Source organism: Silurus aristotelis, assembly GCF_946808225.1.
Source record: "Silurus aristotelis genome assembly, chromosome: 16".
In the NCBI taxonomy this organism is placed as follows: domain Eukaryota; kingdom Metazoa; phylum Chordata; class Actinopteri; order Siluriformes; family Siluridae; genus Silurus; species Silurus aristotelis.
Window position 1 is genome coordinate 25143504 of NC_139589.1, and position 19761 is coordinate 25163264.

At 39.6% G+C, this 19761-nt stretch overlaps 1 protein-coding gene across 4 annotated transcripts in view; it reads right to left on the bottom strand.

The window, feature by feature from the left end:
* gabrb2b (gamma-aminobutyric acid type A receptor subunit beta2b) overlaps nt 1-10232 on the bottom strand; it is a 32924-nt gene extending 22692 nt beyond the window's left edge. For 2 of the 4 annotated variants that reach the window (XM_083565526.1, XM_083565524.1), the window contains exons 1-3: nt 9943-10190; nt 9712-9803; nt 9233-9300 (exon numbers count right to left, since the gene is read on the bottom strand). In XM_083565526.1, coding sequence (XP_083421652.1) covers nt 9233-9300; nt 9712-9803; nt 9943-10028 — 246 coding nt within the window. In that variant the 5' untranslated portion in view covers nt 10029-10190. Of the gene's footprint in view, nt 1-9232; nt 9301-9711; nt 9804-9942 lie in introns of all 4 variants that reach the window. The other 2 variants (XM_083565525.1, XM_083565523.1) reach the window with 2 other exon arrangements.
* Nucleotides 10233-19761: the final 9529 nt, after the last annotated feature.

The following is a 19761-nucleotide window of genomic DNA, read 5'->3' on the forward strand; positions in this document are numbered from 1 at the left end:
ACAAATCCACTGTTTTGGTTTTGAGGACTCGTGCAGTACCAGTCAAATTCTTAAGTACTGTTCAGATCAGATACTCTAAAGACTTTAAAATGTGCTGGAAGACTTCATCAGTAAAAGATCTTCAAAAGAAGAACGCAGATCTGAATGGAATCAAAGCTAAAGTTGTGCAAACAGATGTTACACCATGTGATTTGTTTGGCAGTGTAAATTCTAATAAATATCGTGTATCATAAATATCGTGATCTGTTTTATTTTATATCGTTCAGCCTTCAGCCAGGAATAAAAGAATCGTGTTTTTCCGCCTCTGTTATGACGGTAAACTTCACGAGGTTTATGATAATCTGATTTGTTTATTCGAGCATTACACTGCCCTCGTCTCCAAATTCAGCCTTTTCAATCTCGTCAGAGGAAAAAACCCTGTTCAGTTCGGGAGGTTGTGTAGCGTTCGCTTGGATTATAGAATAATAATAATGTAGAATAAAAATACAACTGCAGCATCGTCCTCACATAATCAGTGATGGATTTAAACCCACTGCTCTGACTCATGATGATGAATCATGTACAGCTTTTTAAGAAGATCCAGATACACACACACACACACACACACACACACACACACACATACGCTGTCGCAGTGTTTTGAAGAGGTAACAGCCACATGCTCACAGTCATTAATCCTTTGCTTCTCCTTCCAGTTTTCAGTATTACATCCAGTGATGTGGCTCTGTTTTCATTCCAGATTTAAAACCTACAATAATGAGGATTAAGAAGAAGCTGATGATCAGAAAATGAATCACAGCGTCCAGATTAAAATGTACCGATTCAGCAAAAGTAATAAATGAATGAAACTGAAGTGATTAAATGTCTGTAGTGAAGAATAGTGAAGTTGACGAATGTTTAACAGTATAATAAAGTGTTTCACCGCCTGACTTTAAAGATTATAATTCCCAAATCTATTCCGATTTAGTTATCAGATCTTTCAAGGTTCAATTTTCTTCACCTTTACGAGGTGGTATGAAAAAGTTTGGAGATTCGCTCTGTTTCCACACGTTCACCTTCAAAATAGTCCCCGTGTACAGTAATACAGCTCCCAGTGTTCTTCTGGATCGTGTCCTGAAGTCTTTTCGAAGCGTCTCACACACCTTCTGCGATTCTCAGAAAAGGTTTGAAAGGTAATGCCTCGTAACATGACTTTAAACCTTATTCGATTTAAAGCATACGACCTGCAACTCAAAGCTTCTGATCAGCAAAGTGACTTTTACTTCACAGGATTATGATTTTTTTTAATGTAACTCAAAAATAAAGAAATATTTTGCAGCTAATTCACACTACAGCGATCATGACTCAGGAAAGACTCCAGATTTAGTGCATATAATCATATTACACACATCCTGCTATAATATCTCACATATATACAGTATAGTGAGCATCGAGACAGTTTTCACAACACTTCACTTTTCCCACATTTTGTTTTGTTGAAGTTTTATTCCAAAATGGATTCAATTCATTATTTTATTCATTTTGAAAGAAGTTTGTTTGAAATCTTTTCAAATTAATTAAAAATAGATATAAGATTTCCAACAAACCTCTTTCACAACGTTATTCTGAGAAATCTGAAAATGTCTGTGCACCGACGCTCCCCATCCAACCTGATGGAGCTTGAGAGGTTCTGCATAGAAGAACGTGAGAAACTGCCCAGAAACTGGTGCCAAGCTTGAAGCATCAAACTCCAAAAGACTTGAGTAATTGGGCTTCAACAAAGTATTGAGCAAAGACTGTGAATATTTATGTACATGTGATTATTTCATTATTATTATTATTTTTTTTGCAAAGATTTTATACACGCTGCTTACACGTGTAGAATTTTGAGGTAAAAAATAAACTGAATTTATTTTGGAATAAAACTGTAACACAAGAAAATTGCAGTGCTGTGAAAACGTTCCAGATTCAGAGTATATTTAAATATATTTAGTGTACTTACTCATTAGCCTTCGTTAATACCATAGCCTTTAGTTTAATTTACTACACATACTATATATCAAATAAAACTCTATCTATCTATCTATCTATCTATCTATCTATCTATCTATCTATCTATCTATCTATCTATCTATCTATCTATCTATCTATCTATCTATCTATCTATCCATCCATCCATCCATCCATCCATCCATCCATCCATCCATCCATCCATCCATCCATCCATCCATCAATCCATCCATCCATCCATCCATCAATCCATCCATCCGTTTATCTATTCATCTACTAACTAACTAAACTCGTTCTCTCAGGTTTGCAAGTCCAACTTCACTATGAGGGTTATTAAGATTCATATCTTTACTTTGATCTAAATAATTAGTGATAAGATTTTTAGCTGAAATAAAATGGTAATATATGAAGTTCTTCTGACTCGAATAAGACACAGATTCGATATAATTGAATAATATATTTCCACGTTAGGCAGAAGTGAAAGAAGAAGAGCGACAGATCCAATCAGCTGTGCCTCATCTTGCCTTCCACACTCTTTCTGACAGCAGCTGCTCACTGAGCCGTCATGCAAACTGCCTTATTCATATCTAATTAAAGCCATATGGAGGTTTCTCAGTTGTGTTTCGAGCATATTGAAGCAGCGGCTGGGTCGATCACACACGAGAGAGAATGAGTTTTACCGAGCACATCATTCAGCTCTGGTTCCGGGTGAACCAGAACGTGCTAATAGACTCCACACTTTCACACTGATCTTTTGACCTGCTTTTTCTCTTTATATACAGTATACACATGCATGTGTTCCATCAGTAGCAGCTCCTTCTACCTGTCCCTCAGTGACGACTGAAGACTGATCAGTTTAATCTCAGCAGTCACACTGAAGTCAGAGTGGGAACCTTCTCTATGGTTTAGGACTCACCTTGTTCTCTACAGATTGGAGTTTCTACACTCAGATTTATTTTGAGTTGATAGTTTGAGACTCTGGATATAGAGCAGACTCCAAAGTTTGGAGGTCTGGATTCCTGTTGTTTGTTACTCCAGATTCTCTACATTGTCTCTTTGGTTGGATGTTTGGATCTCAATTTGGTCTCTATAGTTTAGTGGTTTTGACTCTGGATATGATGCAAGATTTGCTCTGGATAGAACTCTAGACTTATACTTTAGACTCTAGACTGTTATTTTGATCTCTATGACTCTAACTCAAATATGATTCTTGAGTTTTTGAAATTGAGTCTAATTTTATGCATTTGAGATACGACTTTGACTCAATATTTGACTTAACCTCTTTGGTCGTGTCTCTGGATTTGACCTCTCAGTTTGTGACTCAAGATTTTATGGCCTTGCATTCTAGATCATATTGGTACCTACAGCTGGATTGCACCTACTCTGATTGACTCAAGAATTGACTCAGTCATGTCTTTGGACTTGTTGGGGTCTCTATGTTTTAAGACTGGAGTAGAGTTTGATGTTCTGCACAGACTGGGACTCTGGAGATAAGTTGATCTCTACTCTGTACTCTGGAACCTCGATTCAGATTTATGATTCAAGGCAACAGTCTGACTCAGATGCTCCAAACCTGAGATTTGCTACAGAGTTTCATATCCTTTACTGCCTGAAACTCCTGACTTGACCAGGACTCCATGGTTTGGGACTCTGGAAGAAACTCTATATCTGAGCTAAATATATAACTAATCGAATGGTTATTGTTGCCGTATTGTTGCCTCCACCATGATGATTGCCATTTCTCCTGTTCTCCTTCTCTCTTTTTGGTTTCTGAGAAGCTTTTTTTTGTCATGACTTCTTCATCCTCAGAACATCAATAAATACGATTTCTCTATGAGTTTTTGTATTCTGTGAGCCTGTTTGGATCAATAAAGATCACACTCTCACCTTTATCTTCACCTTCATCGACAGCTGCACTTTTTCTGTTTGGTGAAAATGCAGTCCAGTTTCCTCAGGGGTTGTGCACTTTTTTTTTTTTTTTTCTTCAGAAAGCAAACAACAACAAAAAAACCACCACTGTTCAGGAGCAGCAACAGCAGCAGCAGCTCACATGAGCTCAAGATTTCCAAATACTGTGAGGATACAAATATTCAATATTCACAACCTGATCCTGTATCAGATCTGATCATTTCATTAAGATCGGGTCTAATTGAACTGAATTGGACCTTATTGAACAAACATGACCGTGTACCATCATGATTAGATCTGAATTGTATTATCTCAACTAGATCAGATTTAACCATCTGGGAAGGTTGTTGCACCAACCTGGTCTGACTGCACCATTATGCCCATTTCAGTGGTCCATCTTAGTGAAGGTACAACTGTAGCATTCTGATTAAATCAGACAAAAGCATCATGAAAGGATCTGACTGTGGTGCACCACCATGACTAGATATGTCTGTGCCATCCAATAAAGTCTGATTACAATTATCAGGTCTTATTGTACTATCAAATTTACATCTGATTATTTCACTATGATAAGATCTGATTTACATTAAGATTAGACCTGATTGCATCATTATCTGATCTTACTGTACCATTATGTTCAGGTCTGATTTCACCAACTGGGTCTGACTGAACAACAACCATTTCTAACTGTACCATCTTGATTGGATCTGATTGTTTCAGGATGCTGAAGTCTAATTTTATTTTAGCAATTGGAATCTGATTTTACATTAATGATAAGTTCTGATTTGATCAACATAACAAAATCTACCTATTTTGTAAATAATAATAATAATAATAATAATAATAATAATAATAGTAATAATAATAATAGTAATAATAATAATAGTAATAATAATAATAATAAAGCAGCTCTGCAGGAACACTTTTGCCCTTTAGATTCTTTCTTACCATTTTATTTGTATTTTGAACATCTCCATCATGAATCATCTCCATCCACCAGCCTGAAGCTGTGAGAAGAACATGACCTTCCCAGAAAACAGCATGTCAGAAAGCTTTAGCTTCTCAACTCCACTGCCTGTAATCATGTTTAACCTTTTCTCCAGCATGCAGTAATCACATCATACCTGCTGTAAACGTCTGACTGTACAGTACAGCGCTCCGTTCAAATCATCCACTTTCACCGCTTTAATAAACACTGAACAGAAATCACAATCTCCTCCATAACGCTTTCAGAACCTTCCCTCATCATGCCTGGATTTTCACCAGAATTCACAGATTATTAAATATTCCATTATATATCTATTTAATATATTGAAATAATATTTATTCGTATTTTTCTACAAGATAAATGCAAAAAAATATTCATTCTGTCCAAAGAACTTTTTTAAAATACGTAAACAGTATAATTATGAGAAATGGTAATGAAATTATGACAATAGAAATGTTAATTACTGAATTCATAAATTACATATTATAATTTCTACATATAATTCACATAGAGTATAATGTTTATTTTTTATAATAATATGAATGATATATTTAATTAATTATAAATAATTTTTTTTTTTTATAAATTAAACAACAACCACACGATTAATAACAATTATTACATGATTATTATTTATTTATCTATTTATTTTAATTCTGCATTTTTGGTGAACTTTATTTGCATTAATTTTTTTTGCTGATTGATTTAACTTTATATTTTTTATACTTTTGGAATATGTCTGTTTATTAGTCATTTGTATTCAGCACCTTGACAGCTTTACTTCCTCACTCACAGTATCAGGGTTAGGTGTGTGTGTGTGTGTGTATGTGTGTGTGTGTGTGTGTGTGTGTGTGTGTGTGTGTGTGTGTGTGTGTGTGCTTTGTGACGCAAAATAAATGTTAAATCCAGATGAGCAGTGAGGCCGTGGCCTTGTAATGACATCATTTAAACTCTTTCTCTCTCTCTCACACACACACACACACACACACACACACACACACACACACACACACACACACACACACACACACACACACACACACACACACACACAAGATTTTGCTATTTCTGATCATCAGATGTTTATGTGGTCTGACAAAAGACCGGTACACAAGCCACACCTTCATTATGATTGACAGGCACACAAGCCACACCCCCTTCATTATGACTGACAGGTACACAAGCCACACCTCCTTCTTTATGACTGACAGGTACACAAGCCACACCTCCTTCATTATGTCTGAGACTGAATAGTTGAATAGGTGAAATAGCTAGTGGTGATGTTCTGCTCTGAATACCTGAATACAGAAAAGTTTCATGAAGAACATTTTAAGGAACCTAAAAACCCTCAATCATCCTGTCAGCCATTCAAGAACAGTTTTTACCAGTTTTTTTTATTCATACAGATATTTATTGAAAATTTACATTTATGCAAATTAGGATAATTTAAGTAAATATGAATGCATACAAATTTGCATTTTTAATACAACAAAAAAAATCTACTCTTTTTTTAAGAAGTTACAGTTAAAATTAGAACAAGAATCTGTCAACACACAGTTCTAATATACCACACACACACACACACACACACACACACACACACACACACACACACACACACACACACACACACACACACACACACACACACACCATCAACATCACTAGGGGGTGCTCTTGCATACAGAAAAACCCAAACCCTCTGGCAGCATGCTCGTCTCTTTCCATCATCCAATCCTAATAAACACTCGGACAGCAGCTGGCTTCACTCATCGGCCTCGTCTCATTATCTCGACAGATTTCAGCACTGAAGTTCTGAATCACGCTCAGGCCTGACCCGAGCAGAGCTCTATAAATTCCTGAGCACTTCAACACCCTGACGCAGGGATCAGGTACATGCCTGAGGACGGGACGGAGGTGTAACAGGACAATCAGGACACAGGGATCAGGTACACACCTGAGGAGAGGACGGAGGTGTAACAGGATAATCAGGACACAGGGATCAGGTACACACCTGGGGAGGGGACGGAGGTGTAACAGGATAATCAGGACACAGGGATCAGGTACACACCTGGGGAGGGGACGGAGGTGTAACAGGAGAATCAGGACACAGGGATCAGGTACACACCTGGGGAGAGGACGGAGGTGTAACAGGATAATCAGGACACAGGGATCAGGTACACACCTGGGGAGGGGACGGAGGTGTAACAGGACAATCAGAACACAGGGATCAGGTACACACCTGGGGAGGGGACGGAGGTGTAACAGGACAATCAGGACACAGGGATCAGGTACACACCTGGGGAGGGGACCGAGGTGTAACAGGACAATCAGGACACAGGGATCAGGTACACACCTGGGAAAGGGGACGGAGGTGTAACAGGAAAATCAGGACACAGGGATCAGGTACACACCTGGGGAGGGGACGGAGGTGTAACAGGACAATCAGGACACAGGGATCAGGTACACACCTGGGGAGGGGATGGAGGTGTAACAGGAGAATCAGGACACAGGGATCAGGTGCACACCTGGGGAGGGGACGGAGGTGTAACAGGACAATCAGGACACGGGGATCAGGTACACACCTGGGGAGGGGACGGAGGTGTAACAGGAGAATCAGGACACGGGGATCAGGTACACACCTGGGGAGGGGATGGAGGTGTAACAGGACATTCAGGACACGGAGATCAGGTACACACCTGGGGAGGGGACGGAGGTGTAACAGGAGAATCAGGACACGGGGATCAGGTACACACCAGGGGAGGGGACGGAGCTGTAACAGGAGAATCAGGACACAGGGATCAGGTATACACCTGGGGAGGGGACGGAGGTGTAACAGGAGAATCAGGACACAGGGATCAGGTACACACCTGGGGAGGGGACGAAGGTGTAACAGGAGAATCAGGACACGGGGATCAGGTACACACCTGGGGAGGGGACGGAGGTGTAACAGGAGAATCAGGACACGGGGATCAGGTACACACCTGGGGAGGGGACGGAGGTGTAACAGGAGAATCAGGACACAGGGATCAGCTGAATTAACACCCACTGTGTAGAATTACCAACAACAACTTCAATAAACATGCAGCTGAAACACGAGGACTTTATTCCACACTGTAGATATGAAACCATCTCCCTGACTTTAATGATGATGATTCTATTCATGCTAATTTCTCCTCTGAGAGTTAGTGTAATGTTAGTGGTGTTTATAGAACACTGAATACACTTGACCTGAGCGTATTAGGTGTGTCTTCATCCAGATCATTTAACCTTGAAAACTTTAAAAATGTTGGTGTAAAATTTGACCCACGTTTTAAACTTTAAACAGATTAAAGGTGTTTCAGTTGAAAAATCTGAGCTGTTACTTCTGTTAATTCACGCCGGCCACGCCCCCTTTACTGAGACTGGCAGGTATGTAGGCCATGCCTCCTTCACTGAGACTGGCAGGTATGTAGGCCATGCCTCCTTCACTGAGACTGGCAGGTATGTAGGCCACGCCTCCTTCACTGAGACTGGCAGATATGTAGGCCACACCCCTTCACTGAGACTGACAGGTATGTAGGCCACGCCTCCTTCACTGAGACTGACAGGTATGCAGGCCATGCCTCCTTCACTGAGACTGACAGGTATTTAGGCCACACCCCTTCACTGAGCCTGGCAGGTACATAGGCCACACACTGAGACTAATAAAATAGATATGTATTCAAAAGCCACACCCCCTTCACTGACAATGATTGATACATTGGCCATGCCCCCTTCGTCGACAATGATCGACACATCAGCACCTCCTCCGTCACTGTCATGGATACGTAGGCTATCATTAAGACTGATAGATTAATAGGCCACGCCTCCTTCGTTAACACTGATGCGTAGGCCACGCCTCTTTTACTTCTACGGACAAATTTGTAAGCCATTCCTCCTCACAAAAAACATTATTCAAGCCACAACTCCTTCAACGGTTTTGATAATATAAAGGCTTTACCTCCTTCACTGAGGCTGATAGAAGATAGAGATGAAGATACATGTGTTTCCTCTCTGAATTCAAAGATCAAAGGTTCCTCACCTCGATAAAGGTTCCATGTAGAACTTAAACATACTTTTGAATGTTCTAATTGTTTTGCAGTAATCCGACACAATAAAGGTTGAGATGTTTAAGTCGGCGCTGCAGGTGTTCGTGTAGTGGAGCTCAGTCTTCTCATTATCTCTCTACAATCATCACAATGTTCACTTTAAACTTCATCTCAATCCATCAGTACACCGCATCCACACACTTCTTCACACGTGTAAAGGAACTTTCGGTTTCGTCCCACATCGAGGTGAGCGATTTAACCACGGCAGGTTGCTTACCATGTTCACTTCTGAGACCATGTCTATGCTGGCAATATCGATGTTCATCCCCACTCTCACTGGAGGACCTGGAAGAGGAAGAAGAAGATGATCAAGAAGAAGAAGACGATCAAGATGTGATCAATGTGCATGTTAAGTGGATCGCATATTTAACTTGGAGTCAACATCCACGAGAGCGCGCGCTCTGTGTCCATCACACTCCATCTCCTGAGCGCAGGAGGAGGTGGAGCAGGAAACGGAAACCGCGATACCGGATGATCAGCGATAATCGATCGGAGTGGTGTATCTGAGAGTCCAGGTGTGTGTTCAGTTATCTGGAGAGTCTCTCCAGGTGCGCGCGCGCTCCGCTCCTACTGTATGCTCTCCTGAGCTGTCCGCACGTGCGCGCGCTTTGTCACGCTTCATAACCGCTTATGGACACCTGCACGCGTTCTCGCGCTTTAAACTGAGAGTGTGAGAGTGTAGGAGAGATTTTTTACCTCCGAAATCGGGTCTGAGTCTGATGTCGTATCCCTTCAGCAGTCGGTCCACAGTTTCCTTCACCAGAGTCATGTTGCTCGGATCATTCACACTTCACCAGAACGCAAAAACACAACCTCCAATTAACGCTTACAATAAAGAATAACACAAAACTGTTACTAACTTGTGTGTGTGTGTGTGTGTGTGTGTGTGTGTGTGTGTGTGTGTGTGTGTGCAGTAAGGTGTCTTACCTTTGAGCCCAAACCGAAGCCACCATCATGAACAAAACCGAAATCTGAACCCAGTTCCATTTTCTCCTCCTCCGGAAAGTCGCCATGCTTTAAAATATAAAAAAATACGATTTTATTTACTTATAATTTTAAAATTTAGTTATTTAGTTTTATTTAAATTTCTCAATTTTTCTATGAAGACTGAAGAGATGCAACTTCTGCTGCCCGGTGCGGTGAGAGCGCTGTGTTGCGCATGCGCAGTGACTTCCAAGCAGCCGGAGGAAGAGAGCGGCGTTAAAAGGGACGAAAGAACACACACACACACACACACACACACACACACACACACACACACACACACACACACACACAACAATAATAATAATAATAATAATAATAATAATAATAATAATAATAATAATAGACTTTGATACAGCATGCTTTATTTATAATCAATAATCATTTATTTATTTTTCAGTTTTGCAGACATGTTTGCAGCTCATAATAATTTGATAATTGAAAGTGATAAGAAAGTCAAGTTGTTTTTATTGCCATTTGAACAGTATACAGTGCAGTACCCAGTGACCTGAAACAACAATCCCCCAGGACCAAAATCCTACACACTGTCAAACAACATAAATTAACAACAACAAAAAAAAAAGACCACTGATCTACACAAAACACAATACGAACAACATAAATAAACATTTAGTGCAAAAAAAAAAACCCAGACACAAACAAAGAGAAAGTAAACTGTGTGTAACTCATTTTTGTGAACACAGTAAACACTGAGACACTGCCACACTTTCAGTATGCAAATAGATTCTTCATATAAAATAAATACTGTAAATAATGTAAACAGAAGTTTTAGCAGCAAATGCACAAAAGAGCAAGTTTACAATTGCAAATGTACAGCTAATGAGTCTGTTCATGTTGTGTGTGCGTCAAGTCAAGAAGCTTTTAATGCCATTTCAACCATATGAAGCTGAAACAGCACACAGTGAAATAAAACAACGTTCCTCCAGAACCCTGGTGCTACATACAACAACATAGAGCTACAAAAATATTGTGAAGGTTTTGCTGAATTTAGGTACCAAGAATTTTACGCTCGACTCCTAAATTCCTGGTTCTTAAAGTTCAGGGTTTTGTAAATTAAGGTTCTGAGTCCCTGGTACAATTTTCATAAATGAAAAGCTCCAAGGTTCCAACACTAAAATTATTTTACCTTGTAATCTTCTGTAGTTTATGATGTTATGTGGTTCAGGGTGAAAGATTTGTAACTGATATTAAAATTAACAGATTAATGAGTATCATGACGGACCAGGAACAGTCTGTGAACCGCATCGCCAAAATCGTGAAGTCATAACAACGTGAACATCTACATGAGCTGTTCTCAGCTATGAGAACATTTCAGATGTAAATGTGGTACAAACATTTACAAGTTTTCTGGACAAATGCAACAAAACACAATCAGCAGAAGTTTGTAGAAAAGAGAGATTGAAAGGTCATGACCTGCTAGCAAACAACCGCTAACTCACCTTCAATATACAGTAAGCAGAAAAACTAGCATCATCCTTAGCATTAATCACTGTTTCAGTAATATTAGCCATTGTGTTGATTTCTCCAGCTCCTGTTAGTTTCAACTCACTTTACATTCCTCAGATACTGAATGGTATCTCTCTGGTGCTGAAATCTCTCCTGATCTTCTGCCTTCTGCACTGCTGGAAGGTAGAGGGATAAAAAATGTTCTGCTACATATAAGTTATCAGGTTAAGCTTTCCGCCACGTTATTCAGAAAATGGCAGTAAGTGAGTAATTTACTTGATTTATCCAAAAGTAAAACACAAACATTTTAAACAAAACACCATGCCGATCATCTCACCTTGAGCTCTGATCATCTCACCTTGAGCTCTGATCATCTCACCTTGAGCTCTGATCATCTTACCTTTAGCTCAGATCATCTAACCTTGAGCTCTGATCATCTCACCTTGAGCTCTGATCATCTTACCTTTAGCTCAGATCATCTAACCTTGAGCTCTGATCATCTCACCTTGAGCTCTGGTCATCTTACCTTGAGCTCTGATCATCTCACCTTTAGCTCTGATCATCTCACCTTGAGCTCTGATCATCTTACCTTTAGCTCTGATCATTTCACCTTTAGCTCTGATCATCTCACCTTGAGCTCTGATCATTTTACCTTGAGCTCTAATCATCTCACTTTGAGCTCTGATCATCTCACCTTGAGCTCTGAACCGTGTCCCTGCTGATAAAAAAAGCATCCTCACAGCACTATATTCTCCCCACCATGCTTCACACTGTGGCTTATATTCTCAGTGTTGGATTTCACACAAACGTATCACTCAAGACTGAAAGTTTATTTTTGGTCTCCTCTGAGCAGAGAAACATTTCCTGATGTTTGCTGATCATAAGCACAACATTATATATATATATATATCCTAAATCCTCTTTTGGTCGCTCATCTATAAAAATAAATCTCACAGTGTGAGTGTGGGGGTGAGGGAGTCTGATCACATCTTCTCTCCTGTTCTCCATCTTACACAAGTTCTTCTGGTAGACACACAAATCTCCTATTTGGACTCCACAGAACCTCTTCCACTCATTCACTCTCCAGCTCTTGTGTTTTTATGCCTTTTACTGAGTTTGTTGCATAGAAACAAAAGGAACATACGTGTGTATCAAACACCATAACAGACTTGGTGTTCACACACATTTCACAGACTCTGTAAATAAATAAATATATCATATAAAATTCATAAAAAATTAAATATATTCTAAAAATGATATATAAAATATCTACAGTGTTAGCATGTTAGCATAATGTAGAAAAAATTATAATGAGGATGTAATAAAAACACTCCATTTATTCTCTTTTTCTTTTGTAATTGAATGTAGTGAACAGATTTCCAGGACTTTGCACTCGTGTGGGTTCCTCCTGTCACTGCCACAGTTCTCGTGAACATTATTGTTTGTCTATAAACCGTGTTTGTTCCTGTAAAAGTGTAAATGAAACCCAGTGACCCAGTATAATGAAGGTGTTCGTTGTGTTTGTATTTGCGTTGTTTTTATTTTTGTGTCTCTAAAATCTGTGTCAGTCACGAGGCCTTCACGCTGTTTCTCTTCATGGTTTGCCCGTTCTCTGTGCCGTTCCTGGCACCAAGGATGCTTCTGAACGTGGATTTTGGCATCGATTAGGGTTTGGCAGTGAAGACGTGCCAACGCAGGCCGTGTGTTTGGCTTCATGGTGCAGATAAAAAAAAAAACAAGAAAAGGAAGTTTATTATCCAGAATTTACACTTCATTACTTACCTCCTCCAGACCAGGAGACCAGGATGCTGTCGGCTTTTGGTGAAGATCAGAAGGGAAAGATTTTTTCCGTTTTGGAGAAATGCAGATCCACATTACAGGTGAAATCGATATAAGAAAAAAATAAAACCATTTTGTGTTTCACCAAACATGTGTTATGGCTATGACTTCAACTATTCAACACACAACACACACACACACACACACACACACACACACACACACACACACACACACACACACACACACACACACACACACACACACTATCCCTAATGTGTGGTGTTCAGAAGTTTAATTTAATCAGAATTTATAACAAGAACACCAAACCCACCTACAGTATAACCCCTGCCTTATAACCCCCCCCTTAAACCCACCTCATAACCCTGCCAGATAAACCCCCCTATAACTCCTACTCCATACCCCACCCCTTAAACCCACCCCATTACCCTACTCCATACCCCACCCCTTAAACCTACCCCATTACCCTACTCCATACCCCACCCCATTACTCTACTCCATACCCCACCCCATAAACCCACCCAATTACTCTACTCCATACCCCACCCCTTAAACCCACCCCATTACCCTACTCCATACCCCACCCCATTACTCTACTCCATACCCCACCCCATAAACCCACCCAATTACTCTACTCCATACCCCACCCCTTAAACCCACCCCATTACCCTACTCCATACCCCACCCCATTACTCTACTCCATACCCCACCCCATAAACCCACCCAATTACTCTACTCCATACCCCACCCCTTAAACCCACCCCATTACCCTACTCCATACCCCACCCCATTACTCTACTCCATACCCCACCCCTTAAACCCACCTCATTACTCTACTCCATACCCCACCCCTTAAACCCACCCCATTACCCTACTCCATACCCCACCCCTTAAACCCATCCCATTACTCTAATCCATACCCCACCCCTTAAACCCACCCCATTACCCTACTCCATACCCCACCCCTTAAACCCATCCCATTACTCTACTCCATACCCCACCCCTTAAACCCACCCCATTACCCTACTCCATACCCCACCCCTTTAACCTACTCCATACCCCACCCCATTACTCTACTCCATACCCCACCCCATAAACCCACCCCATTACTCTACTCCATACCCCACCCCTTTAACCTACTCCATTACCCTACTCCATACCCCACCCCTTTACTCTACTCCATACCCCACCCCATAAACCCACCTCATTACTCTACTCCATACCCCACCCCTTAAACCCACCCCATTACCCTACTCCATAACCCACCCCATAAACCCACCCCATTACTCTACTCTATAACCCACCCCATAAACCCACCCTATTACTCTACTCTATAACCCACCCCATAAACCCACCCTATTACTCTACTCTATAACCCACCCCATAAACCCACCCTATTACTCTACTCTATAACCCACCCCATAAACCCACCCTATTACTCTACTCTATAACCCACCCCATAAACCCACCCTATTACTCTACTCTATAACCCACCCCATAAACCCACCCTATTACTCTACTCTATAACCCACCCCATAATACTCTAAATAGATATAAACGTCTCTCCACCTTCCTGGATTTGATTATTTCTCTGAAGGTGAATTTATTCTGTACCATCCTTCATATAATGATGATTTTTATTGAATGATATAATGTATATACTGTAACATACACCACTCTTACCAGATATCTTTATAAATGTATTTAGATTTTAGCTATAAAAGGCAAATATATTTAAATATTAATTAGGCATAAAGTTAGTAAAAAAGCTAACTGTGTGTTGTTAAATATCATGAATAGACATTTCTGTAGGCATGAGTCACTTTCTACATGCTGGTAGAGTCACTGAATTCCTTGTGTGTCAACACACTTGTCCAGTAAACCTGATTCTGATTCTGATTCTGATTCTGATATAACGTAGTCCCCCTGCATTTTATTGCCACCCCTTTGCATCTTCCATCAGTTTATCTCGGGCATCATTCAGGTCGAGGGGATTTCTATAGTAAATATGGAACACGCTCCAACCCAAACCTGACAAGAAACGAATTGATCACAAGAGGAATAACTCTGTAAACCGGTGACTGACGGAGAGATGGAGATGAAAAGATGAAAAAAAAGAGCGATGAAGCAGAAACTAACAGTGTTTTCTGAGATGTAAACTGGTGTAGGTGTGGATTGTCTCTGACACGCTGAATCATAACGGACATGCAAGAAAATAGCAGATGAGCAGCGACAGTCTGTTAGAAACACTGAGTAAAATGAACAGCAGAAAAAAAACGTTCCTGAGAAAACAAATAAACCTCTTTCATGTTATATTTATTAAAACAGAACTTTCGAGCTCTCTGCGTTCTGATTGGATAAGAGCAGGACGGACAATAATGCACTAATGGAGGTTATATCCTGGACTGTGATTGGTCAGAAGGTGTTGATTAGTTCTCTATAACAGACACTCTGACTGAAGTGCAGGTTTTTCACTGGCTCGTGTTTATTATCTACATATTCTACAAATCGATGTGTAACGATGTTGTGAGTTTATTAATTACATGATGAACATATTGCAGTTTTGGTCCCATTACTGAATCAGGACAGTTCAGCCCACCAGACCCAGAGCTTCTCCTGTATTTGTGACTTTGTGCCCCTCGGTTGATACTGTGTGTGGTTTTTATCGGGCCTCAACCTCCATACGGAGGGAACAGAAAAACATTTGGCCGCAGCAGCGTGGCGTCGGTGGAGTTAGCGCCCGTTTGGCACACCTTTATCCTCCGAGTTCGTACCGCGCTCGCCAAATCGGCTTTGGGTTTCCTCCCAGTTCTCATTGGTCTGCGTCCGGCCTCCACTTCCTGCTCAGCTTCCTGAATCTGTGCCATTTAGGTCTAAAATCCTCTTGTGTGACGGTTATATTTACTCCGAGCTCTGCGATTAACACCACCGCATGAGGGAGAGGCGCAAAATGCTCTCTCAGAAGCTTTTCAATAAAAAAAAAGAAAAAAAGCATTAATTGGTAAAATAATATTGTAAATAAAATATAAGAACAAATCCAGAAAAATTCCAAAATTCAAATAAGTTTCTTAAAACATTGGATTTTTTTGTAAAATGTTCTACATGGATTCAATAAAAAAAAAGAAAAAAAGCATTAATTGGTAAAATAATATTGTAAATAAAATATAAGAACAAATCCAGAAAAATTCCAAAATTCAAATAAGTTTCTTAAAACATTGGATTTTTTTGTAAAATGTTCTACATGGATGAATTTAACACAAGAGTTTAAAGAGCCTGATAATTACACTGAATACACATTTTAGTGAAGAGCCGGCATGCTAGTATGCTAAGTCTAGCTAGCTTGAATTGTATTAACATAACAAGACACAGAAACACTGTAAACTACATTTTTATTCTAAATGGTCAAGACCACGATCACGGAATACATTTTCCATCAGCCACTGCAACTCTTAGAGCTGTGCTACATGATTGCACAGCAGAATCTCATCGTCTGTGAATTAACACTTGTATATAAACTCACCGTTTGCTGACCTCATGTCTCCTGTTTGACTCTCCGTGTCCCTGCGCCGTGTCCCTGCGCCGCGTCCCTGAGTTCTTTTCCGTATTATGTTTTGCTAAATAAAAGAGGACTCTGCACTTCCTCCGTGTTATGTGACACTAAATAATGAAAAAAAAGAAAAAATCTTTCATTTTCTGCATTTCAGAAACTTTTATTCCATTTCATCAGATTTTCAGTAGAAAAAATTTATCATTCTTCAGTTACTGTTTAATCCACATAAAAAACCTGTTTAGAAACATGAAGCTAATCTTAGCAGTGGATAAATACGTCCAAATCGTCTCCTTTTGCAGTTATATTTACCCAAAAGTCTGAGGGTCTTGGCTTCAGGGAATCTCTTCTTGGACCTGCGCTCCTTTTCAGATTTAATTCAGAACCTGAGCTGTTTAAATAAACCCTGCGTGAGGTTTTTTTTGGCTTTGGGATTAAAAGAAGGTTCACACTCCTCTTCTCACATCACTGTATTTACTCCCAGCTCATGCTTTTGGATTCAATTGAGCTGTTTTTTTATCCTGGGCATAAATATAATGGGTGCTTGTGGGACGTCATAACGGCTGCAAATCAGCTTCAAACGGGATCAAATTCTCTTCCAGAATGAAGCAATAGAGAGAAAACGTCTTCGTTCTGCTTCACAGAGACGAAGTGGAGGCAGACGGGCCTCCACTTCTCTTTCACTTCTCTTTCACCTTCTCTTTCATGCCAGGCAATTAAACTGCTCTCCTGTATCTCTTTCATATCTGTTACTGTTTTATTGTCTGATGAAAATCCTGGTTTACTTCAATTTTAGAAACATCACACAAATTATAAACACAGCAAAGTTTATATCAATAAAAACATCAATAAATAAAACACCTGAAGCTGGTTCAGTGGGTGTGGCCTAATATTCTAATGAGTTTCCTCAGACTCCACCTGTCAGGACTCATTCACTTTTTGCTGGTTTTACTTTCACACACTGATTTACAGATTATAACTTCTATACGAATCAAGTTGCACAATTTGATGAGAAAATTTGAGACAATGTAATAAAATACAAATAACATTAATGTCTGTATATAATGCACATGTTATAGAGCATACATAATGTCTTATAGGTCACGACATAAGCCTGCAGATTTGCAGGAATTACATCTGTTTACACAAAGTTCCAGTACATGACTTTATAATGTCATGCTTCATAATGCATTATAACCTCTGCTCATAATAAATAAAAAATAAGCACATGTTATAATGCTCTATAACACACAAACCTGGACCACAAGCCATCATGTAAAAACTGTGACATATTGCATTATAACATGTATGCTTATAATAAACAGGTTTATAATGCCTTATGAATACATGATTGATATTCACCCTCTAATGAAAGGCATTATGAGGTATTATGTTTCTTATATGTATTCAAGAATTATGGATAAATTCATACTTGGAAAATAATTATGAATGTCACACCAAACAGCTTTATGACTATATTATAAGGCATTATTCTGTATATGTCACGTAATATGAAGATGATATGAATGTGTTTATAATGCATTATGATTACTGGGTTCATACCATAGATGGTATTATAGATTCTTTGGAAATATTTATAAATCACGTATGTGTCACAATTAATTCATAATTTATAAACTGTCATTCATGAAGCACTATTAATGCTAAGAAAAGCTTTAAGAACGCTATAATGCATTATGTATTCTATATAAAATGTTATTAATAAAATTATGATGCATAACAAATGCAGGATTTACATACAACTTCTCAAAACTTATGGATTTATGGATGCCAGGTAACATATGAATGTATAATGCATTATAAATTCAGAGTTCATTTCTAGCAGCTTTATAATGCGCTATGTAATGTATTATGTATAGGTGTAAAGCTGAGCAGTTTTAATACCTAGCACTATGCAGCATTATGTACACTATATGGACAAAAGAATTGGGACACGTCACTTTCACAGCCATATGTGATTCTTCTCCAAACTGTTGGCACACAATCGTATTTTGGATGCAGGAGCATGGAATTTTCCCTTCACTTGATCTAGGAGACTCAAACCTGTTCCAGCATGGCAATGCTCCTGTGCACTAATCTGCTCTATGAAGATCTACTTTAAATGGTTTGGAGTGAAAGATCTCCTGCTATAGAGCTCCAACATTATTAAACAACTTTGGGATAAGTGTGAACACTGACTGCACGCCAGACCTCCTCACCTTCTCACCTTCATCACTACCTGACATTACTAACACCCACGTAGCTGAATGGATCTCAAACAAATCTCTGTGAGCACAATCGAAAATCTAGTGGAACATCTTCCCAGAAGAGTGGAGGGAATTAGAAGAGCAAACTGGGACTAAATGTGGAATGCGATGCTCAAAAAGCACGTAGCATACTTATGACCAGGTGTCCGCAAACTTTTGGTAATATAGTGTATGTAAATATGTGACATTTATAATGCATTATTAACACAACATCCCCATTATAACAAACCAGATCTCAATACAGGAACCACAGTGTGGTCCCCCTGTGTGGCCTTCATTTGTATACCAGAACCCTGTTGGCTGTTATTTTTGATGATGTCATAACTCTCTGACGTGTTTAATGAAGCCTCTTAGGAAGATGTTGGAGCTCCTTCTCCACCTCGTTTCTTAAAATAGCTGTAAAAGCGCTTTGGTGTCAGTTTACACACTCTGAGCCTGACGTCTGATACACTTTAGACTCAACTTAAACATATAAAGGTGAGAAGATAACCTAATGAGAGGTGAATAAGAGGATAAGAACAAGATATAAAGTGATTATATGTGATTATAACTGGCTGCTGCACTCGGAGCAAATGGACTCACGTCGTTGTTTTCTTACGTCCAATTCTCCAACCGAGCACAAAAATCTCACAAAGCGTGGCGCTTTCCTGTATCCGCCTCTGAGCGATGAGCTGTACACAC